At 38.1% G+C, this 26104-nt stretch overlaps 1 protein-coding gene across 3 annotated transcripts in view; it reads left to right on the forward strand.

Moving 5' to 3' along the window:
- dclk1.L (doublecortin like kinase 1 L homeolog) overlaps nucleotides 1–26104 on the forward strand; it is a 223019-nt gene that overhangs the window by 185890 nt on the left and 11025 nt on the right. For 2 of the 3 annotated variants that reach the window (XM_018247680.2, XM_041582639.1), the window contains 2 exons: nucleotides 7144–7224; nucleotides 8428–8541. In XM_018247680.2, the coding sequence (XP_018103169.1) occupies nucleotides 7144–7224; nucleotides 8428–8541 (195 nt within the window). Of the gene's footprint in view, nucleotides 1–7143; nucleotides 7225–8427; nucleotides 8542–20786; nucleotides 20861–26104 lie in introns of all 3 variants that reach the window. The other variant, XM_018247681.2, reaches the window with a different exon arrangement.

Here is a 26104-nt window from a genome sequence, read left to right on the forward strand (position 1 = left end):
CTAGTAATTCGGGAGAAAAGTCAGAAAAAATCATATGATTCAGGGTTTCGCTCGATTTTATCGAGCCTTTATACGATTTACTCAAGTTATTTTAATGATAAATAAGGCAAAATCGTGGATGGGAGTTTGGTTGAGCTTTGTTTAATAAAAAACATTAGATAAATTCTGATTTTAGTAAATAACGCCCTATGTGTGTAGCCTTACAGAGCATTTGTTTTTAGATGGGGTCAGTGACCCCCCATTAGAAAGCCAGAAAGAGTCAGAAGAAAAGGGCAAAAAATTAATTAACTATAAAAAAAAATGCAGGTTAATTGAAAAGTTACTTACAATTAGCAATTATAAAATACTAAAACTTAACTTAAAGGTGAACCACCCCTTTAATACAAACAATATGCCCAATTAAAATTTGCTGAACTTTTTTTGTTGATACTTGCAAATTTTCATTACATTAGGACTGTTATTACATTCCTTCATAAAAGGAAATTAAAGAAACCTGTTAGCACTTAGCTTTCACTGTCTGACTGCAATTCACAAGATGGATATTTTCTGTATAATACATTAATAATATTTTTTATAATAATCATCATACATTATAAATATATTACTTATTATATTACTATATTTCTGTTTATATGAAATCCATTTAATGCAGGTAAGTTACAGTACAATGCTCAGTGAGATACCATATATACCCGTGTATAAGCCGAGTTTTTCAGCATCCAAAATGAGCTGAAAAAGTCTACGTCGGCTTATACAGCGGTACCCGACCCGAGTAGCTGAGATTGCAGTCACTTTTAATCATTCCTATACCAACAGTACACTTGGGGAGAGACTGCAATATCCCACAATGCCCTATGTTGGTTATATGAAAGAATAACAGTGCACCCTCTGTTGGTTATATGAAAGAATAACAGTGACTGCAATATCACACAGCGCCATCTGTTGGTTGTATGAAAGAATAACAGTAACTGCAATATCACACAGCGCCATCTGTTGGTTATATGAAAGAATAACAGTGACTGCAATATCACACAGCGCCATCTGTTGGTTGTATGAAAGAATAACAGTGACTGCAATATCACACAGCGCCATCTGTTGGTTGTATGAAAGAATAACAGTGACGGCAATATCACAGCGCCCTCTGTTGGTTATATGAAAGATTAACAGTGACTGCAATATCACACAGCACCCTCTGTTGGTTATATGAAAGAATAACAGTGACTGCAATATCACACAGCGCCCTCTGTTGGTTATACGAAAGATTAACAGTGATGGCAATATCAAACAGCACCCTCTGCACATGGTAGTGGGACAGTGGTACAATGCACACAGTAATCCGTTTGGCAATTCTCTGTCACCATCAACTTTGCAAAGAAGTCCGGTTGATCGCTGGGGGGTCGCTTTGGCAGAATGTGCGCTGCTGGGAGACAGAGCTGTAGTTGTGTCTAGGCTTATACTAGAGTCAATAAGTTTTCCCAGTTTTCGTAGGTAAAATTAGGTACCTCGGCTTATACTCGGGTCGGCTTATACTCGAGTATATACGGTACAATTAGTTTGCCAAAGAACCATGTAACTACCCCTTGAGGTGGCTGCAGGCTGTGCCCATTCTTAAAGGAAAACTATACCATCTGTTAATGTATATCTCTATAAAAATATATTGCATAAAACAACGCATATGTAAAACCCTGCTTCATGTAAATAAACCATTTCCATAATAATATACTTTCTTAGTAGTATGTGCCATTGGGTAATCCTAAATAGAAAATTGTCATTTTAAAAATTAAGGCTGCCCACTGGGATCGTAGGATTCACGGTGCACACAAACAAACCATACATGTTAGGTCACATGAGCCAATTAAAAGACAGAGTTCTCTCAGGTGATCTCTGAGGCAGCACAGAGACCATTACAAAATGGTGGTTCAAGACAAGAGATGTAAAAGGGCAATATTTATATACGTTTGGTAAGATTCTTCAAAATGTCACAATATGATATAAACTATCTGTTGCTTAAGTACTCATTTTGGGGGTAAAGTTTCCTTTTAAAGGATAAGTACACCTTTAAAATAAGTGAATGTAAAATTGATGAGGGTGCTATTCTAAGCACTTTTGTTATTAACATTCATTATTTATTTTCTTGTTATTCCAAGATATTAAGGGATACATGTGCTGTTCATATGAATGAATTTTGTTCCAACAGCACCACCTGCTGGACAGTTTCTGACCAGTCTGACCACCAAGTAGTCAAGGAAGTTGTCAAGAGAAAGAAAGAGGCTGCTCTGATGTTCTTCTTATTAGGAAAAAAAATGAAAACCTTTCTCAAATCTTTCCTTAGCAGAAGAACATCAGAGTAGCCTCTTTCTTTCTCCTGACTTCTTTCTTGATTACTTGGTGGTGAGACTAGTCAGAAACTGACCAGTAGGTGGAGCTGTTGGAACAAAATTAGTTCATATTACATAGTTACATAGTTACATAGTTAAATTGGGTTGAAAAAAGACAAAGTCCATCAAGTTCAACCCCTCCAAATGAAAACCCAGCATCCATACACACACCCCTCCCTACTTTTAATTAAAATTCTATATACCCATACCTATATTAACTATAGAGTTTAGTATCACAATAGCCTTTAATATTATGTCTGTCCAAAAAATCATCCAAGCCATTCTTAAAGGCATTAACTGAATCAGCCATCACAACATCACCCGGCAGTGCATTCCACAACCTCACTGTCCTGACTGTGAAGAACCCTCTACGTTGCTTCAAATGAAAGTTCTTTTCTTCTAGTCTAAAGGGGTGGCCTCTGGTACGGTGATCCACTTTATGGGTAAAAAGGTCCCCTGCCATTTGTCTATAATGTCCTCTAATGTACTTGTAAAGTGTAATCATGTCCCCTCGCAAGCGCCTTTTTTCCAGAGAAAACAACCCCAACCTTGACAGTCTACCCTCATAATTTAAGTCTTCCGTCCCTCTAACCAATTTAGTTGCACGTCTCTGCACTCTCTCCAGCTCATTTATATCCCTCTTAAGGACTGGAGTCCAAAACTGAACTGCATACTCCAGATGAGGCCTTACCAGGGACCTATAAAGAGGCATAATTATGTTTTCATCCCTTGAGTTAATGCCCTTTTTTATGCAAGACAGAACTTTATTTGCTTTAGTAGCCACAGAATGACACTGCCCAGAATTAGACAACGTGTTATCTACAAAGACCCCTAGATCCTTTTCATTTAAGGAAACTCCCAACACATTGCCATTTAGTGTATAACTTGCATTTATATTATTTTTGCCAAAGTGCATAACCTTGCATTTATCAACATTGAACCTCATTTTCCAGTTTGCTGCCCAGTTTTCCAGTTTAGACAGATCACTTTGCAAAGTGGCAGCATCCTGCATGGAACCTATAGTTCTGCACAATTTAGTATCATCTGCAAAAATAGAAACAGTACTTTCAATGCCCACCTCCAGGTCATTAATAAACAAGTTGAAAAGCAAGGGACCTAGTACAGAGCCCTGCGGTACTCCACTAACAACACTGGTCCAATTAGAAAATGTTCCATTTACCACCACTCTTTGTAGTCTATCTTTTAGCCAGTTCGCTATCCAGGTACAAATACTATGTTCCAGGCCAACATTCCTTAATTTAACCAGTAACCTTTTGTGTGGCACTGTATCAAATGCTTTAGCAAAGTCTAAGTAAATCACATCCACTGCCATCCCAGAATCGAGGTCTCTACTTACATTCTCGTAAAAAGAAATTAAGTTAGTCTGGCAAGATCTATTACGCATAAAACCATGCTGGCACAAACTCATAGTATTATGATTTGCTATGAAGTCCAGTATCTTATCCTTTATTAACCCTTCGAAAAGCTTTCCTAATACTGACGTCAGACTAACTGGCCTATAGTTTTGAGGCTGAGAACGGGATCCTTTTTTGAATAGAGGCACCACATTAGCAATTCGCCAGTCTCTTGGCACAATACCAGATCTCAATGAATCCTGAAAAATTAAGTAAAGAGGTTTGGCAATCACAGAGCTAAGCTCGCTAATTACCCTGGGATGAATACCATCTGGCCCTGGACCTTTGTTAATCTTAACCTGTTCAAGTCTCTTTTGAATTTCTTCTTGTGTGAACCATGCATCATTAGTTGTATTACTAGAATTGGGAGTGTTAAGAAGGAAACCTTCACTTACTGGTTCTTCATTTGTGTAAACAGATGAAAAATACGAGTTCAGAATCTGCGCTTTTATTTTGTTTTCATCAACCAGCTGATCCCCCTCTGATAGTAAGGGTCCCACCCCTTCCTGCTTCATTTTTTTACTATTGACATATTTAAAAAATAATTTGGGATTTTTTTTACTGCTTGCTGCAATATCCTTTTCTATAGCAATTTTAGCTTGCCTTATAGCTTCTTTGCATGATTTATTGGCCTCCTTGTACCTTATAAATGTTTCGGCTGTACCAGCTAACTTGAAAGCCTTAAAAGCACGTCTTTTCTTACCCACCTCAACACCAACGCTTCTATTGAACCAAAAAGGTTTGCTTTGCAACGACGTTCCTTGCTTACAAGTGGAATATACTGACAAGTATATTTATTAAGCAGCATTTTAAAGACTTCCCATTTTTGTTCTGTGTTTAACCCTGTGAAAAGCATTTCCCACTTAATATGTTGCAGAGATGCCCTTATACTGTCAAAGTTTGCACGTCTGAAATTTAGTGTTTTAGTTACTCCCTTATAGAATTGCTTCTGCAACAGAATCTCAAAGGAGACCATGTTATGATCACTATTCCCTAAATGCTCACCCACACAAATGTTAGAGATGAGTTCAGTATTGTTAGTTATTACAAGGTCCAAAAGAGAGTTATTCCTAGTAGGTTCTTGAACGAGCTGGAATAAAAAGTTGTCATTCAGCATATTTACAAACCTACTAGCTTTTTCTGTCTTAGCAACCCCATTACCCCAGTCAATGTCTGGATAATTGAAGTCACCCATAGCAACAACTTGACCCAGCTGTGAAGCCGCTTGTATCTGCAAGAGTAGCTGGGCTTCATACTCGACACTTATACGAGGTGGTTTATAGCATACACCAATGATAATTCTTTTTGATACCTTTTGCCCAGTCGAAATCTCTACCCAGAGTGATTCTACACCCTCACCAGTGCCAGCTATTTTTATTTCTTTAGCGCATGGCTTTAATTCAGGCTTTACATACAAACCCACTCCTCCACCCTTTTTAATCCCTCTGTCCCTCCTAAAAAGGGTGTAACCATTTAAATTCACAATCCAGTCACATGTTTCATCCCACCAGGTCTCAGTGATACCAATTATATCATAATTTTTAGAGCATGCAATTAATTCTAGGTCTCCCATTTTACCTGACAAACTCCGTGCATTTGCCAGCATACAGCGGAGGTTACTACTTTTACTTTTGAAATGTGCATTACTTAGTGAAGAATTATACGTTAAGTTAGTATTATTCTGTTTTCCTTGTAACAGAGGGACCTCCTTAGCTGGTAAACTGTATGCCCCCCTCACTCCTCCCCCATGACCCCTTACCCCTTATTAACAGCATATTAACATATTAAAATAAATAATGAATGTAAATGACAAAAGAGCTTATAATAGCACTCTTATCAATTTTACATTCACTTAAAGGTTTACTTATCCTTTAAGTGCGCCATAGGAAATTATGATTGGCACTATATCCGGTATACTGTAAAGAACACAAGGAAAGGTTCTGCTGCTGGCAATTTAATTACTCTGCTCTTCTTTCAGAAATGAGACTCAGAGACTGTTTCAAATTGAGCCTTTGTTTAAGCAGCATTTAAATAGTCATAAGCAGAATTAGAAAAGTCACATAGCAAAATGATTGCAAATTTTGAAATGGCAGAAGAAAAAAGATTTAAGGATAAATAAACCGTTAAAATAAGTGAATGTAAAATTGATGAGGGTGTTATTCTAAGAAGTTTTACAATGTGCGTTCATTATTTATATTTTTTTAATTCCAAGATATTAAGGGATTAATGATGGGCGAATTTATTCGCCAGGCACGAATTTGTGGCGAATTCGCGAAAAATTCGCCCATCACTACAAGGGATACATGTAATGTTAACGTTTATGAATTTTGTTACAACAGCACCACCTGCTGGTCATTTTCCAACCATTCTGACCACCAGGAAGTTGTCAGGAGAAAGAAGTAGGGTTGATCTTATGTTCTTCTGGTTAGGAAAAAAAAAGAGAAATCTTTCTCAAATCTTTGTTAAGAGTACATGTATCCCTTAATATCTTGGAATTAAAAAACTCAATTATTAATGTACATTGCAAAGGTGCTTAGAATAGCACCCTCATCAACTTTACATTTACTTTTTCAAAGGTTTACTTTCCTTTAATTAAATGGACTTTATAAAATATGAAACTTATGATCAGAATGCTTTGTTCTAGAATTTCTCCATTTTAATGCCAATTCACTGAAAAGATCTGCCCCATTTTTGCAGATAGGATATTGCAACATGAATGCACATTGCTTGGCATACAAGCAAACGAATTGTTGCTCATATGAGATAAGCGATAAAAGATCAGAGCTGGCTTTTACCAGTTTCTTCCTTCCAAATGATTCATTGTGAAAATTAGGGGTTGGATTTGGTTTCTTAATTTATTACAAAACATACAAAATATAGTTGAATTTTAAAATGATATATTTATTGCATCCCTAGGTCCTAACATCATTGTATTTGTAAAGTTGGTCACACAAGGGCTGGCTTACTGTTTGATTGACCCAAGTGTTGATCAGTTGGAACTCTACATAGTAGCACTGACCTCTCATTTTTGGGTTGCCTGATCATTAATATTCTGATGGAGGCCAGCTTGGTTTTTACTGCTAGCTAATCAACTGTGGTGTTATCATATTGAACCCATGAACTTTGAGCATGCTCTTCTATTAGAAATTACCAATTTGAATAAAAAAATGCTGTATCTGGCTATAGTCATCTGCAGTATAAGTATAGGTTTGCACTTTGTCCACAAGTCATTTGTTTCAGCTCATAGAGTTTATTTTGCATGGCTTTAAAGGTCCCTTGTTAACATGGAACAATATACATGAGAGATCACTACCTTGCTCTGGAATAAACTCTGCCCGTATCTGTTACAGGAACTTATCACTATGATGCTTCAAGTAGACGTGGACCAGCGATTTTCTGCTCTGAAAGTTCTTGAACATCCCTGGGTCAATGTAAGTGTTTAGTTCGCAGTGAAAGATGACATGGCAAGATAATATATATGCCAGTGATCCCCAACCAGTAGCTTGTGAGCAACATGTTACTCTCCAACCCCTTGGGTGTTGCTCCTAGTGGCCTCAAAGCAGATGATTATTTTTGAATTCCAGGCTTGGAGGCAAGTTTTGGTTGTATAAAAACCAGGTGTACTGCCAAACAGAGCCTCAATGTAGGTTGATAATCCACATAGGGGCTACCAGATGGTCGATCACAGCACTTATTTGGCACTCCAGGAACATTTTTCATTCTAGTGTTGCTCCCCAACTCCTTTTTCTTCTGCATGTTGCTTACGGGTTCAAAAGGTTGGGGTCACTGATGTATGCAATCCTGACAGAGGGGTTAAAGTGGCCTCAAAGCAGGTGCTTAATTTTGAATTCCAGGCTTGGAAGCAACTTTTAGTTGCATAAAAACCAGATGTACTGCCAAACAGAGCCTCCCATAGGCTGCCAGCCCACATAGGAGCTACCAAATCACCAATAACAGCCCATACTTGCCTTCCCCGGTAACTTCTTTCATGCTTGTGTTGCTCCCCAACTCTTTTTACAATTGAATGTGGCTCACGGGTATAAATGGTTGGCAAGTCCTACTCTGTCAACACTGGAGAGAGTTGAGGCTGTAGAAGACATTAAAGGCTGTCACAGCCGCTAAAGCCTGAGACTTGGTCCTACCATGCTTACAATTACAGTACTTCTGTACAGACTCAAATTTTTTGGCTAGGCTACAAAGGCCCGGGCCTAGGACAGCAAATTATTAGGGGCGGCAGGCTGCCCAGACGCTTGCTGAGAAGCACTGGGGACGCTCAGCTCCCCAGTGCTCAGTGTGCTCGCTAGAGTGATGCGGGATGGATATGCTTCTGTACCAAAATTTAAATTGATGTGGAATTAGAAAGTGTTACTAAACAAGGTTTGCAAATCTAAAGCTTCTTGAAATAAGCTGAGTGTTCTCCATTGAATGCACAGAGGAGTAGTGTTTAGTATAGATAGCATTATCATTCAAGCTGCAAATATATTTGCACGTGGCCATGTGGTATTTGTACTCTGGTTAGCACAACAGCAAAAAGGAGCATTTATTAATTGAAAACAACGAGTTTCTACTTCTATCTCCATCTTTGTACTGTTGCCTCCATCAATCATGATCTTTTTTTTTGTTTTGGCTTGCAGGATGATGGGTTACCAGAGAACGAGTACCCCCTTTCAGTGGCTGGAAAAATCAAGAAACATTTCAACACAGGCCCTAAACCAAACTGCACCTCTGCTGGTGTCAACGTGATAGCAGTAAGCATAGACATTATTTACACATTCTACTTTTAGGTATTTGGTTTCCTATAGAAATTTGTACCATTACTGTGACCCCATTGTCTGATACACACACAAACATACACACACATACACACACATGAGGGTGATCATTAATACTACTCTAGGGAATTAAAGTATAACAACATAATCATTATGACTTCAGCTTTATTGTATATACAGTTATGAATTCTACTCTGCCTGTGATTATTATAAATACATTATTTTCATGCTTATGTTAAGCACTCTACACATCAATTCCAGCAGGGTTAGAGAAACCAGTCAAGCAGCTTCATCACCAGCTTTAACACATTTTGTATAATATGGCACTCCAGCGAGCTGTTTTACCATCTTTTTATTGCCAAATGTACTATCCCAGCCGTGAATGACCAGTAACAAGTAAAGGCTCCATTGACTTATTACTGCTAAAGTGCTATAATCTTACTGGCCCAGTAAGAAACTAGAATGCAGACATGAAGTGGAAATGTAAAAAGTATAAAAGTAATTTCCAAACATGGCCTCATACACACTCTGCCTTGCAAATTACATATTAGCCATGCAACTACGGTATAGTGTTTAGGCATTCAGATGTACTGGTCGATAACTCAGCTGTTTCTTACTAATTGAAGTATTCCACTGGTGCATCCATTGTTCCAATGGCAGGTCCACTTCTGCTACTGGTATATCCACTACTGCCACTAACCCAACCACCAGGGCTGCTGCACTCATTGAATTATCCAAGTCGCTGAAGCACCCACCTCCTCTGCTGATGTAATGACTTGTGTTCCTAATTGATATTCTTGCACTAATAACTGTTAATTGTGCCACCCATGTTACTAATGAGCCACCTATTTCTTAAACCCACCATGCTGCAAACTCAGCCGCTTGTTACTAATTAAACCATATATGCTTATGACTAATCTACATGTGCTACTAACTGACTGAGCTCAAAGTAATACTGATAGGTCCAGCAGGGCCTGATTTACCTGAAATCCTGTTAAAGCCATTCAGTCCAAATGGTGAGACACTGATTGGATGTAGCCCTCCAATGTATTTCTATGGGATGCAGAGATTGTTGTATATGGCATTATTATTTTGATATAACCTGGACCACAAACATGTAACTTAACAGCTAACTGGCCTATGACATGGGAAATGTTGGACAGTGTTGTGTTAGAATATTTAACATACACTTTTTTAGGCTTAATGTCTGGGGGTAAAGTGAAAGCTTTCTGATGTGGAGCAGCAAACTGGTGCAGGCCGGTTTTGGGGCAAAAACATAGAGCTCATAGTGATGCCGTGGTTTTGTATTCATGTTTTGGGGAGGATGGGCAATGAGCCAAAATTTGAGTTTTGAGTGCATCCCTAATCGAACTAGGGATGCACCGAATCCACTTTTTTGGATTCGGCCGAACCCCCAAATCCTTCACGAAGGATTCGGCCGAATACCGAACCGAATCCGAACCCTAATTTGCATATGCAATTAGGGGTGGGAAGGGGAAAACATTTTTTACTTCCTTGTTTTCTGACAAAAAGTTACGCAATTTCCCTCCCCGCCCCTAATTTGCATATGCAAATTAGGATTCGGATTCGGTTCGGCCGGACAGAAGGATTCGGCCGAATCCTGCGGAAAAAGGCCGAATCCTGGCCGAATCCCGAACCGAATCCTGGATTCGGTGCATCCCTAAATAGAACTGATTTTAAATCATGCAGATTAAGGGTATACCTACACAATTTCAAAATTCCTCTTATGCCATTATTGCAGCAAGATATCCTTGTTTGTACTTTTTCTTTCAAATCAATTGCTGTATTTTCAGAGCTACAGCAGCCTGAAGGTCTGGTATGACTTTTGTAAGTTGGTATGTTGCTTGATTTCATAGGTAAAACCAAGCAGCAAGCCAACTTCTGGGTCCTAGAACCTAGGGAAGTGTAGCTATTAATACAGACCTGAGAATACCACCTCCTACCCCCAGGACTTACCTCCTACATTTTCACCACAGTGAGAGAAAGGGAGGATTTCCTTGTGTGGCTTATTGCCACCTCTGGTAATGTCCCATGAGGTGAGGATAGGTGAGAACCTTGCTTTGGAGAAGAAGGGCACTTTTACAGGGTGTGGGATTCCTAATAAATAGATAAGCTACATATGATGCATTTACTTCAAGGCATTATTTACCATGACAAGACAGGGTGTTGTTTGTCATATAGTTTGCTTATATTTTAATAAACCTTGGAGTGCTCCTGCAATTCTCTTTGCACTACTCCAAGTCCGAGTAATGGCAGAAGCAGAAGTCACTTTGTGGCCCTCAGTGCAGCTTTTGAAAAGTCTGGTCCAGGTCCATGTAAAGGCAAATATTGTTTTCTCCTTTTAGTGGCTTTATATTCACCCTTTTTATCATGCATAATAGGGGTAGATTTATCAAAGAGTGAAGTTCCGCCACTAGAGTGAAATTCCGCAGTTTTCAATTCATTTCTATGGGATTTTGAAAGGCGTATTTATCAATGGGGGAAAGTGAAAGTTCACCCTTTTATAAATACGCCTATAAAAATCCCATAGAAATGAATGGAGAGTGGCGGAATTTCACTCTAGTGGCGGAACTTCACTATTAACTTCACTCTTTGATAAATATACCCCTTAGTCTTTTGAATATTCAGTTATTCTAATAAAAATATGCATCGTTCATATGCACTGTGTTTCCATTGCTTGCCAGGAAACCTATGTTATAATAAAGGGCAACATGGCTGCAGCACATTTGTCTGAGACCATTCCTTTCAAGTTTTAAAGGAAATCAGTATTAACTAAATCCTGATTAACTGAATTATCTTTACTGTACAGTAATTCATCTAAGAATTAGGGTCACTTGTAGGAGACAAAGGCCCATGGTAAAATTATCTCTTGAAAACCCTGAATTCTGTGAAGAAATTCTTGCAGCTTAATCTAGCCTATAATGTAACATTCGTTGTTTATGTATTCGTAAGGAACAAAAACACATTTGGGGGCAGATGTATGAAGGGTCGAATATCGAGGGTTAATTAACCCTCGATATTCGACTAGGAACTAAAATCCTTCGACTTCGAATATCGAAGTCGAAGGATTTAGCGCAAATCCTACGATCGAACGATCGAAGGATTATTCCTTCGATTGAACGATTAAATCCTTCGAATCGAACGATTCGAAGGATTTTAATCCAACGATCGAAGGAATATCCTTCGATCAAAAAAACTTAGGCAAGCCTATGGGGACCTTCCCCATAGGCTAACATTGACTTCGGTAGCTTTTATCTGGCGAACTAGGGGGTCGAAGTTTTTTTTAAAGAGACAGTACTTCGACTATCGAATGGTCGAATAGTCGAACGGTTTTTAGTTCGAATCGTTCGATTCGTAGTCGTAGTCGTAGTCGAAGGTCGAAAAGCCCATTCGATGGTCGAAGTAGCCCAAAAAACACTTCGAAATTCGAAGTTTTTTTAATTCGAATCCTTCACTCGAGCTTCATGAATCGGCCCCTTGGCTTCTACCTCTTTATGTTGAAATGTATTATTGAATTGTGACATTCCCATGACTTTATATCCTGTGAAATTCTAGGCCAGTGTAACTACAAGATGCCAGAAGTCAGGATGCCGCCTGCTTTACTGTTTATGTAGCCCCGATAATAACTAGACTTTTCAGGATACTGGGCCCAGACACCACACACTTCAGTGGACAAAATGTCCCGCTATTGTTATGTAGATATAAAGTAGCCCTTAGAGTTGATTTTGCATAAGTTGGGTTTAGCTATGAATCCAGGCAAGCTTATGAATTATTTATATATAAGTGTCATGCAAACAACCACTTTATTCTATAGATTTTGTTTTATGTGATTAATCTCCTATGCTTAAAAATAGTTGCATTAAATTGGATCACAAGAAAACACGGTGCGCTCTTCCCCTAACCCAATTAACTGACATGGAGAGGCTAATCTTAAATGACACCAACCTCTTATAATGACATTTTTGTTGTCATCTGTTACTGCTCCCAATCTCACAGTATCTAGTGTAGCAGGCATCGTAGCTTCCATCTTGCTTGGCTGTACTTTAGTTAATGGCTTAATTATACAGTAATACTTTTTACTTATTCTGATTCCAAATAGACCAATGTCCTTCTTCTGGGTGACTATGCTGTATACATTATGGCATGCGTTCTTGCATAAACTCAGGTCTGAAATTAAGTGGATAATGCAAACCATAAGGGTATTAAAAAGTCAACGAGAAGTCCCTTTAACCTTATGCCTGGATAAAATTCAAGTCACTGTGATTTGTGTTATATAATTGATAGTATAAGATGTGTCCATGTTGAGAATGCAAAGTTGACCCATCATTTATTAGAAAAGTCTATATTGAAAGGGGTGTTATCTGTGTATTTGTTTATTTCATTTTCATTTGAAATCCTAGTGTGAGGCCTTCTTAGAACCAAGTCCAGCTCAGGTAAATGATCAGGGAGTAACAATTACCAACTATGCCATCAGATTATAGCTGGAGCTGTCAAAGAACATGGTTTGTAGGCAAAGGGCTTGTGGGGTATTACTGTGTGCATGTGTACACTGTACCAGAAGAATTAAAAAAGAGTTTGAAATAATGTACAAAGTCTCAAAAGGAAATAGGCATATATTATAAAGGAATGTTAGTTTAAGGGTAAATAAATCAAAGCCCCCACAAATAGTTAGGCTAATGAACCCCCTCTTCTGAAATGTTCAATGGGTTGCAAAGCTGACCTTCAGTGTTAAATTGGGTCACTGACCAGAAATTTAAAAAATAATGGGTATATTGCAGGGGAAGACTGTGAATGAAGCACAAGAATAATAGTGAGATCTGTGACATCACAAAATATTGAATGTGGAGACGTGCGAAGGGCATGAGGTAACCCCTTCCTGTTGGAGCAAAGACATTTTTATCAAAGGCAATGCAATTGGTTTCTTTACTGTGATGCCAGCGAGGATGTTGAATGCTCTGTCTGGTGAGATTGTGCTGGCAGATAAAGAGGAGAAGGAAAAAAGAATGCAAAAATAGTTGACAAAATTTGATGCTTCTCAAGGAATCAAGGATATATTTTTGACCTATTCTAAAAGCACATTTGACTCTAGCTCTAAAGACTGCTGAGGGCTTTGATTTTTGGTTTAGCTATGCCAGCTAGTATATTGATGGTGGTACTTGATTAGCAAGTGTAGACTTGAGTCATAAAATATATGTATAGGGCTTGTTGATGTTATGCGCTTCTTCTGCTCTTGGTCCCGTTTTGAGTTGTGATATTCTGCTGCACATTTGATATTCTAGCACTTCTTTGTATTAATCCCATATTCTCTTCAAACCGGTTAAGTTTAATTATATGATAGGGGTATTTTTAATTTCTGTACTGGAATTGGTTACAGCCTTTAGTATGATCACTGTAATGAAGATGCACAAACATAATGTCCACATGGACTCAGTTTTGCCCAACAGCCTTTTGTTGGTAGAAGCACCAGTATTGAACGTAGATGTCATGACCGGCACCCTAAATCCAGAACCAGTGCTAGGCTCCCTGGTCTCGGCTCTTGCTTCTGCCTTTAACAGCCGCCTTTCACTTTGGGAGGAGTCCTCAGCTAATTGGATGCCGCCAGGTCTTAATAAGAAATGAGCCAAGTAAAGGTTATGGACGAGCAAAGGGGCACGGTCGTTAGCAAGGTTTTGGACGGGAGATACAGTTCAAGGAGCAGACAAAAGCGTAGTCGGACAGGTCGGGGTCGGTGCTGGCAGAATACAAGCAAAGTCAATCAGGCTGGGGGCGATACAGGCAGCGTTCACTGATTGTTAGGCAGGTAAGGGTCCGTATAGGCAGCATTTACGGATAGTCAGGCAGGCAAGGGTCAATATAGGTAGAAACAGAATAGTCAGCAGGCACAGGTCAGGATAATCAGAGGTACGAGTAGTCAGGCAGGCAAGGGTCAGATTTGGCAGAATTCAGAATGGTCAGGCAGGCAAGGGTCAAAATAGGAAACAGTAGAAGAATCACACGCAGATACTAACAAGTTAGACCTAACAACGGCAATGAGTTTGTGTACAGAGCCCCTTTAAATATCTGAATTTCGCTCAAGGGCGATGACATCATGATGCTCGCAACGCACTAAAACCCGGAAGTGCGCGCCTCGCGTGCCATAGAGAGCCAGCAACAGAGGAGAGAGGATCAATGCGGCGGGTGTCCCTGCTGGCCTGCTAGACCACCAGGGTGAGTGCTCACAGTAGAGCTCTATCCTGCAATGTCTCAGACATTACTATATTGGTTCAAAAATCAAAGGGGATGGTTACAAATTTGGCATAGGGTTAGAGCACCATAGGAGGGCTGTGGGGGTGATAAGGAAGGGTGTGCAAGACAGCAGCCAGAATGGCAGCTTATGCATGATTTAAGTCAGTTCAACTGTTATTGAGGCTTGGGAAAACAAACCAAAAAATATTTTCAGCTTCTAATATTTCTATTTAACAAAGAAAAAGGGGACATGGGAAATGGCAGCCCCCCATCAGCTGTATTGCCTGCATTGTCTTCATTTATTTTGTATGTATTTTTTACTTTAAATTTCTTTTAAAAGAAAAAGCTCAAAGGATTTATCTTTTTTTCCCTTGCACAAACAGTGCCTGCAACCTGGGTAGAGTGAATATATTCTTAACGCAGGATAATTGAATTTAAAGGAGACATTTTGTGCAAAAAATAAGAATGTACCAGTGCGTAATACTTATTTAGATATAGAAGAATTGTGCTTAAAGAAGTAGTGTTTCGGCTTGATTTATTGAATATTTCTGCAAAAACCCTAATAATTCCTCCCTTCTCTTCCACTTCATGCAGGACAGGAACCAATCAGCAGCTAGCAGGACCTGATAGGGAACTAAAGCCTGTCTTTGCTTATGTGACTGCAGTGCTGTGATTGGCTGCCCCCCTCCTACTGTGCTTCTGGCAGGGACCATTAGGACACACCCACCCCTCATTTAAAACAGGGACAGGGACCAGTGAACCTCTATAGGGAGCTTCAATAATGGGGCTATTTTTAAAGATAATTTAAAGATGTGTGTGTATACATGTATGGGATCTGTTATCCAGAAACCCATTATCTAGAAAGCTCCGAATTACAGAATGGTCATCTCCCATAGACTTCATTTCATCCAGATAATGAGTGAAAAACAATTGACATGACCTATAGGCAACTTTTGATATACATTAATATTTTGAATAATCATTTGTCTGGGGGGGCAGCTAGGCTGGGGAGGAGGGAGGGGGTCTATGTAGGGTAGGGGGGTAGGGTTTTTTTTATTAAGGGTTTGTTTCTCCTTTAAGAATATACTAATAGAAGCATTCTGCTAAGGTTATGTGAGGTCTGAAATCTTGGCTAAACAAGAACATCCCTTCCCTGCACAAGGCTTGCATCATATTTACTCTGAGAACAATACACCGACATGCCTGGATGGATTATCATTACAATGTGAAAACCATCTCCTGTCTTTTACCAGTTAGAGTTTTTCTGCAGGAAGGGAAATCTAAAAAGCTATTCTATGTTTTATACATTGCAGCATAAATTGTACTCCTTGTACACATAAGGTGAAAACCGCAAGCATTATGTCCTGTTCATAAAGTGAGGGTCAGGGCTGTCTAGTTCTTAGACAGGGATCACGAATAATAAAATCATCATATAAAATGAATGTGTTCTCATGTCAAACATTACATCCAAATATTATAAAGATTATATAAATTTACATTGTAGCTATGATCAAGTATTGTATTCTATCTTAGCTTCCAATGTCTCATAATACAGAAATCTGAGACCTTCTGAGATTGCTTCCAATATCATCTCTCCATGCCTAATTCTTATGTTCCTACAAAGAGATCAGGAGCTTCGCCTGTATTAAAATTCCTTTAGCACTGAAAAAGTAGGGTTGGATAAAAGAGGAGCAGACCTCCCTAGAAAGGTACTTGAAAACAATGCCTTTAGTTGATGTACCGGTATTAGAGCGGGATCCAGAAACCCATTATCAGCTCTGAATACAGGACTCCATAGACTTCGTAGACTCCATTCTAATCAAATTATTCTATTTTTTTTATTAATAATAATAATAATAAAAACAATAATTAATAATAAAACAGTACCTTGTGTTTGATCCCAACTAAGATTTATTTAATTCTTGCTGGAGACAAACAACCCTATTGGGTTCAATTCATGTTTAAATTATTTTTTAGTAGCCAGAGATACAAATTATTAACCAGAAAACCCCAGGTCACAAGCATTCTGCATAACAGGTCCCCTATTTGTATTTTGCTGTTGGGTTGTGTCTTGTTCCTGGTAGTGATTTTCAGGTTTTTTGCTGTTTACTATATTTTATATTTATTAGTAACATTAAGGTGTGCAAGTTTTAGATGCTTTTACTGTATATACACAGTAGAACCTCCATTTTACATTTTCAGGGGACCAGAAAAAAGTAGTGTAAAATCCAGGAAATGTACTTATTATGCATAATATATAGGTGGAACTATAAAAGGGGGAGGGTATAAGTTGTCTCACTTAAGCCTGTGATGACAAGGCAAGAGATGTGTGTTGTGTAGCCTCTTTTTTACGTCAAATATTCCTCGGTATGAAAGGACAGAAAGGACACCAGTATATATATACAGTATATCAGTCATGTTTAATGTACATATAGAAAGAAAGATGGATTTGTAAATTAGGCACTTGTACCCAGAAATGAAAGCCAGTTGATAGAATGTTCAGCTTGTAGCAGCTCATACATCGGTCCTAAACATTAGCATTTCTAAATGTTACCTATCCTTATTTCCCTGAATTCTAAAGAGTTAGATACAGTTAATGACATTTTGAATCTCCTGTTGCAGTCAAGTAATCCCAAGTCAGCAGTGATTGTGATCCTCTTAAGATTTTCCCAAGTGTGTGCTTGACATTGCTGGCCCCGATGTGATTAATGCTCTTATAGCTGTAAATATTAAACTGGCTGATGTTTATGTGGGTTGATTACAGATCATTCAATCTGTTCAATGAAAATGTACTTTTGTATTCCAAGAGGAGTCTCTCAAAACTCACATTCCATGGCTACTTAAGAAACCTTGGAGGTCATCTTATTAATGGTGGCAGGTCTAATAATAAGCACAGGTTTAATAAAACTGCTCATTGGCTCTTGCAACTACACCCTACTGCGGTGATCCACAACCAGTAGCTCGTGAGCAACATGTTGCTCTCCAACCCCTTGGATGTTGCTCCCAATGGCCTCAAAGCAGGTGCTTATATTTGAATTCCTGGCTTGGAGGCAAGTTTTAGTTGGATAAAAACCAGTGTACTGCCAAACAGAGCCTCAATGTATGTTGAGAATCCACATAGGGCCTACCAAATGGCCATTAACAGCCCTTATTTGGCACCCCAAGAACATTTTTCATGCTAGTGTTGCTCCCCAACTCCTTTTACTTCTGAATGTTGCTCAAGGGTTCAAAAGGTTGGGGATCCCTGCCCTACTGTATAATAGGCATTAGATCACTACGGTCACTTAGGTCACTAAGATATTTTGTAGAATTAAGCATAATAGTAGGGAATATTCATGCTGGCATAGGATATTGTCTATGCTGTGGAGTAGTCCACGTATGGCCCTATTTGGCTGGCTATGTTGCTTTCTGGCATCTTGTTTGGAAATGAGAACACAATAGGAGAGTTGAGAGAGGGGATAAGAAACATTAAACCTGCCTGGGTGACTTAGGCATGGTTAAAATGGCAGTAACACATTTATAGAAGCTTGGGGAAAATAATAACAATATAGAAATTCTCCCTTCTTAATATTTCGGTTGAACATATACAAAAAGGTAGAGTGGCCCTTAAATGACATGTCTCCTGGGTAGATTATGGTCTTGTCTTGTGCCACCTAGCTAGGCCCGGACTGGCAATCTGTGGGTTCTGGTTATGCCATAGACACTCACTATTTAGTGGGCTGGTGGGGGGCTGTTTGGGACTCTTTGTGGCCTGTTGGGACCTCTGGGTACCTGAAATGCACCTAGCACAGTACCCTGCATTTTATGCACCCACTGACTTGTTGGAATACAGAATGTGCTCAGCACGAGAGGCGCTCTTATTATATAGTAGATAGCTCCAACCCTCCAACTATTTACTTAATAAAAAGATAAATGTATAGTATTTAATGCAGTGTTAAGGCAATCTACATTTATTTTCATTGACTTGCTTCTGCTAAAACATGGTAACATACCTGGCCCATTGCTTCCTCCTCGGCATACGCCATTGCATGTTTTCATGCTGTCTTTTGGTTCACTGATGTCCATTAGCCATTATCACCTAACTTTGGGAAAGATCCACTGCTGGCAATTCAAAGAAAATTCTACATGAGACACACTTACAAACAAAAACTATGGGGGTTATTTATCAAAATCCGAATTTATCTCATTATTTTCTAAAATATACTCCGATCAAATCTGCACAGGTTATTTCCCCTTACTTATCAATACTTTTTCCCGAAAAATTCCAGTTCTGGAAAAAACTGGAAAAAAAATGAGTGAAAATCATATAAAAATTCAAATCATATACATTTTTTGGATTTTCCGTCTGAAAAATATGATTTTTTTTTGGGATTTTTGCACGAAAACTACGAAATCTTAAGATTATTGCACGAAACCCAGCCCAGATCAGGATATCTTCAGGACTTCTCCAATTGACTTATATACAACCTCGGCAGGTCTGAGATGCCAGATTTTTGTATTCTGACTTTTTCCATTCTCGAGATATAATAAATCCTACAAAAAATCAGGACTTCTTTTAAAGTAAAAAAAACTATAAAATTTTTTGAGTTTTTGGCATTCGAAAGTTTAATAAATAACCCCCTATGAGGATATATACAGTCAGTGATACCTGTTATTGGCTAATTTAGTAGATTAGGAAATGCAAGCTTTCTGGACTTCATTAGTTCCTGCTGCAGATTAGTTCTCTTATTTACCAAGTTAGCCAATAAAAGGTATAACTTAGTCTACATTTTCCAGTTTTGTTCAAACATTTTATTTTAATTTAATGTTGTAATTGGCACCTTTGCAGAAGGTTCAGGAAAAAAAGGCTTAATGTGGCCTTCAGATTGCCCCTTATCATTTTAAGACCCAATGAGTAGCTTTGAATCCATTTATTACATTATTAAGAGGGCACAGTCCACTGGTTTACTGTTTATGGCCTTTACACTTTTGTTTACATGTGTTTTTGCAACCTAAATCCCCCCCGCCCCATTGTCAATTAGGGAAAAGCAGGGACCTGTTATGACACAACCACTGCATTATGGTGATTTTTGTATTGTGTATTTGAACTCACACTCTACACAGCTGACTGACCTCAGGTATAGATACATCTACTTACTATTAATATTTGCCAAGTACAATATGGTTTGAATACAGTTATTTTATACCAGTATATATAGTCATGTATTGCAATAGCAGACAGTTGGGTAAGTATTTACAGAGCAATTGGTATTTTAACACCACTGATGTGTCCAGAGTCTAAATGCAATTGTTGAAAACTCAGAATTTCTGCTACATGTGAGAGTTAATAATGTCTATTGATAAGTAATTAAAAAGGAAAACGTCTATATAATAACATATTTCAGCCAATTAGGGATTTCACCTCTTTGTGTCTACGTAAATCAGATTCTTTTTTATTCATTTTTAATAAATTGAAGCATTTCTGCGTACATTGGCGGTCTGCACAGTTAACCAGCGGATGGCAGCATTGTACCATTTTAGATGATGGGAAAAACCTCCACGAAATTTCATTTGTAGACAAAGAACTGTACGGTTTAAATAAGAGATTACTCATTTGTCCATAGAAAACCCCTAATACGCTATTATTCTCAATTCAGAAGTAGAAGATAAACAACTGAAATTATTTGTCTGGAACAAAAGAAAACCCCTTTACTTTTATGCTTAAAATCATGTCCACATAGACTGAAAATAAGTTATTTTTCACTCTAATTCAGTCCACATGGATAAAAGGTATTTCATCTGTATTTTATTTAGTTCATGAAATGAATACACACAAGATACAGGATGGCACCATTTGTATTGTAGAGCACCTCCATTCCTGGCTGGGAATACATGTTTATTGTTGGCCCTCTAGCAGAAACAATGCTATTTTGGAAAGGTCTTCGATCTTTAGCAAAATGTTGATCCACTGAGTTGCCCCATTTCTCTCTGCTCAGCTGGACCACGGGTTTACCATCAAGAGATCAGGGTCTTTGGACTACTACCAACAACCAGGAATGTATTGGATAAGGTATGAGATGGTTTCAGCAGCAACAGTCAGTGTTTCCATGGCAACGTGCTGCCTGCCTCCATCAACCAGTCCCGTCCCCCCCTTCAGTGGATACACATGCCTCCTCTGAACCGTCAACCAGTCCATATGCTGCTTTATGAGTTTAATCTTGTTCTTTGTTGAGATTATGCAACACCCTCACCATTATTCCTTTATATGTCCATTATCCACGCTAACGTTTCCGGCTTTTCTTCATCGTACATTGCTTACAATTTTTTCTCTAGTTTAAAAGACAGTATATATTTTTTATTTATTTATTTGATTTAAATACGTTTGGATGTAAATCTCTTCTATTTAGACCATTATACTTGCCAAATATCGAGTGCTTTTGCTTTGGTATGCACGGGAATTGTACCAAAAAAAAATACAAGCGTAAATATATATACTGTCCTTTAAATCTCTGTGGAACAACCCTTACCTTATACCAATTGGCAATGCATAGGAGAACAATGCATTGAACATTACGATTGCTTTAGTGACGATGTGCTATATAAAAATGTAATGTGTGTTTAAATTTTTCTTTTATTATTGTCAATATTTATTTTTTTGTTGCATGTACAGGTATGGGATCCATTATCCGGAAATCCATTCTCCCGCAAAACTTCCAAATGAATCAGTATCAAACTATTAATTCTTCATTTTACTAATTTCCTGTTATCTTGTACTTGCTGGTAACTAAACTGCATAAGTCCATATTGGTGGCAAAAAAATCCTATTGGCTTTATTTAATGTTCAAATGATTTTTATCAGACTAAGGGCAGAGACACACGCAAAGATTCGGGGAGATTTAGTCGCCCGGCAACAAATCACCTCTTCTTCGGGCGGGTAATCTTCCCGAACTGCCTTCCTGCCGGCTAGAAACTAAATGGCTCGGAATGTTTTGTTTTTCAAAGTTACCCAAAGATGCCTCGTGAGCGCTCCAAGTGCCATCCGGCCGGTGATTTAGATTCTAGCCAGAGGGAAGGATTTATTCGGTCGCCTGAAAAAGAGACAATTTGTCACCGGACGACTAAATCTCCCCGAATCTTCATGTGTGTCTTTGCCTTTAAGGTGTTGTGATACAAATAACGGAAAGACCTCTTATCTGCAAACCTAGGTCCCAAGCATTTAGGATAATAGATCCTATACCTGTATTTTGCTTTGTTTCCAAGTTTATTTTCTATACAAAGGTACTTAGGTAGTAGAGGGAGACCAATTGGATGCATTTATATTAACATAATAATGATAAACTGCTAAACCACTGGACCATTGTATCAATGCAAGCTCCTAAGCTGCCATTCTATTGGTCAGTTTAACATTCTTCACACCTCCCTTTAATATGTAAGTACCATTTTAAAACAATATAAATGCATTGTATTTTAAACAGTGTTTATATTAACAATGTTTCATATATTGCAGTAGTATATTTGTGAGCGGGATCAATGCACGCCTTTCTTTACATAGCATCCCACAATACACAGCATTTGGCAGTGATTAAATATACATAATATTATAGGGGAACAATTGTGAAAATGAAAATATAATACAAGCTTCATCTCACTGAAATAAGATATTTTTTAAATGATAAATCAAAAATTCAGACCCGTTTCTGAAATAATCAAGTTAGTCTTTATTATTTCCCTCTCAGCATCTGTCTCTCTTCGTTCTCTCTTCCTGTAGGCAATGGAAGTCTGCTTTTCTGACAGTTGTATCTAATATTGTTGCTTAGAAGATACACTAAAGCTCAATGTTTTAAAATCACCAAAATAATGTCTCTCTACATGCAGGATTGGTGCCAAAGTCAGTTGTTTTTTAGATTTGTTGTTTAATTTAGCTCTAATACATCTGCTAGGAAGGGAAGCCCCCCAAAGATAATAGATCTAACTGTCAATCAATATCTGACACCCAACTCCTGCATGAAGAGAGACAGATGGGGGGGTAGTCAGAAATTTGATTATTTCAGACATGGTCACAGAAATTAATTTAATTGTTTATATTTAGAACATTTCAAGTATGATGAAGCTTATAATAAATTTTCATTTTGGAGATAGTACCTCTTTACAAAAAAGATGATTTTTTTAAATAAAATGTCTCTATGACTAATATACTATAGGGTTAATGCACTAATGTAGAGTACATTTTTTCCTGGTCCATCCTGACTTGGGTTACCTAACCGGTGTTAAATTTGGCCTGTTTTCTCCCATACTGTCATATTATTCTGTAAAATCTGAACGTGCATTTCTTTTACTGTACTTGATTTGAGCCTCACACCCAAAATATTATTTAATACTTGTTGACCTATGATAAACTGAGATTAAACATCTGGACTATGTAAATGAATACACATTTCTTGGCCGTATAGTATATTTTTATTAAACAACGATGCAATACCGGTACATTGTGTAGAAGGTACAACAAGATGCACCTATAAAGGCATTTAAATGAAATAGATGTTATTTCCTATTTTGAAAGCAATTTTCTAGTACAAAAATGCACAGAGATTTCATACCATAAAGAACTCTTCTTAAAGTCTGAGTGAATAGACTGTAGGGGTAATTTACTGAGACCCCCGGATACAAGTGCAAGAGGAGTGCTAAAATGAGCTCCTTTGTGTTCATTTACACAGCTCAATGCAAGTTAGAAAGCACCATGGTCCTCAAAGTGGAGCTGTCACCCAGACATAAAAAGCTGGATAATAAAAGTCCTTTCATATTAAACATGAAATCCAAATTCTTTCTTTTATTAAAGCGTTCGTAGCTGTTGTAAACTTGTTTAAAAATCTCAGCTGTCAATCAAATATTGCCTGCCCCTCCTCTTTGAGGCGGGGCAAGCAATTACTTTCACTTTCCATTCAGCACTTCCTACATGTCACTGCTCTCCACACATTCCCCCAGTAGGGATGGGTGAATTGTTTCACCTTGTTTGGCCGCGGAAATGGTGGCCATAGACTTGTATGGCGTTGTGCGTAAAAAAAAAAAAAATGTTGGCGACATTTCTCCGGCGGCAAATTTTTTGCGAAACAAAACAGGTCAAATTCACCCATCCTTATCCCCCAGTTCTCTTAATCATTTAATTGTGTAACCAGGACATGGGGATGGACATCAGGTCCCCCATTCTGGTGCACAAATAAGATTCTGAGATTATGCAAGGCTTGTCTTAATAAGTGTCCACAAAATGGCTCCTGCCTGCTTGTTATAATTATGAATTCCCAGACTGATGGAAACAAGATTCATATAATTTATATAGTGTAATTAAAGTTCATTTTTCTTAACGAACATGATAAAATAGGATTTGGAATAATTTTTTGGGGTGATGGGTCCCCTTTAAGGTGGCCCTGTCCTCACCGCCTGCCATATCTCAGATGGTAAGTACAAGGCTCCGTTGTGGCCTGTGCCCATTGGTGCTCCCTGACTTGCAAGTTATGTAGACGTGCACATTAGAAGATGAGTAAGGGAGAGGAGGGGGCGCCTATGTGCCTTCCATCACCCAACTCCCATGAATACAGTGCTGCTGGGAGCAGCCAGTGCTTTATTCATGGAGCAGGTTAACAGATAACAGGTTAATACAGACTGCATTAGTAGCACAGGACACAAGATGGGTAGACTTGCTAATTAACCTTTGGAGGCTAAGAAAAATGTAATTGCAGCTGGTGGAAACAAGAATAATAACCCTCAATGTTAAAGATATCAAACTTCACTGCGGTGCTTTATCGCTATTAAATGTGCTTTTATATGGTTTGAAGAACATCAAGCTGCCCTTTGATACATTTTATCAAAAGTCACATTATCTCTAAATACTCATTATAACTGATGACATCACTATCTTTACACATAATGGGCCAGATTCAGTTCAGATAGAAAAAGTTATCTCATGGTTCACGAGATTCAAATTCGAGGAGAAAACCTTTCTCCTAATTCAGTTCCATTTTTTTTTTCCCGTTGATTTTAATAGTTTTCACGTGATAAAAAAGTTTTTCTGAATTGAATTGCATCTCAAATTGAATCTCGTCCATGACACGTTGATGAACCCTTTTCTCACTGAATGGAATCTGGACCAATGCCATTACAATACAGTTGATTTGGGAGTTTTGTATAACATACTATAAAATTGCCTGGGTGTTACAAACTGCAATGGTGCTCCATAAATAAATATATATATATATATATATATATATATATATATATATATATATATATATATATACATATATATATATATATATATACATATATATATATATATATATATATATATATATATATATATATATATATATATATGTGTGTGTGTGTGTGTGTGTCTGCAGGCCAAGTGCCTTTATCTTGCTCACAAAACTCTTAGGTTTGATTTAGTTTGACCCAAAAAAAAGTCAAGGGAAGTTGCTATCTCTCTTTTTTTCTATAAGGAGAAAAAACTTTTCCCAAAATTCAGTTTCAGTTTTTTTCCTATATGACTTCAATAAAGTTTTCATGTGATAAACAGTGAGATAAGTTTTTCTGAATTTCACGTGATAACCCCTTTTCTCACTCAGTTGAATCTGGCCCAGTGTTTTTCTTCGATCATAAAAAACTTAGAAAAGTGCTGGGGAAGGTTCCCATAGGCTAACATTCAACCTCGGTAGGTTTAAACTGCCGAAGTATGTAGCCGAAGTATTTTTTAAAGAGACGGTACTTCGACTATTGAATGGTCGAATAGTCAAACGATTTTTAGTTTGAAACGAAGTCTAAGGTTGTAGTAGCCTATTCAATGGTCGAAGTACCCGAAACTTGATGACTTATCTTGCCAAACAGATGCAACGTAACAATAGTCTCTCTCTGTGCAAAAAAGACACTTATACCTGAAGTTTTGGCCCAACTTAAACCTTCTCATGGAGGCATGTTCCATCTGCAATGAAAGCTTTGAATGCACGGATCAATCCAGTTATCTACTTTTTGTGAAGATATGGTTTTACAATATTGAGAAGGCTGACAACAAAAGTGATCAGTATAAAACTCAATCTGTATCTTGTAATACTTAACCATTATCTTGTAAAATAAAATTCCCCTGGCCTACATCTGGCAACACAACAGAGGTGACCTCAATTGTGGGGCAGTAAATTTGCCCCCGTAGTTATTTGCATGAAAAAACCCATTCATTTAAAGTGCTTCAACATCAATGTGCTGCATTCCTCTTGTCTCCTGTTCTGAATAAAGTGCAAGTGTGCCTATTTAATCAGGGAACCGGAAA

The sequence above is a fragment of the Xenopus laevis genome, chromosome 2L (assembly GCF_017654675.1).
Source record: "Xenopus laevis strain J_2021 chromosome 2L, Xenopus_laevis_v10.1, whole genome shotgun sequence".
NCBI lineage: Eukaryota > Metazoa > Chordata > Amphibia > Anura > Pipidae > Xenopus > Xenopus laevis.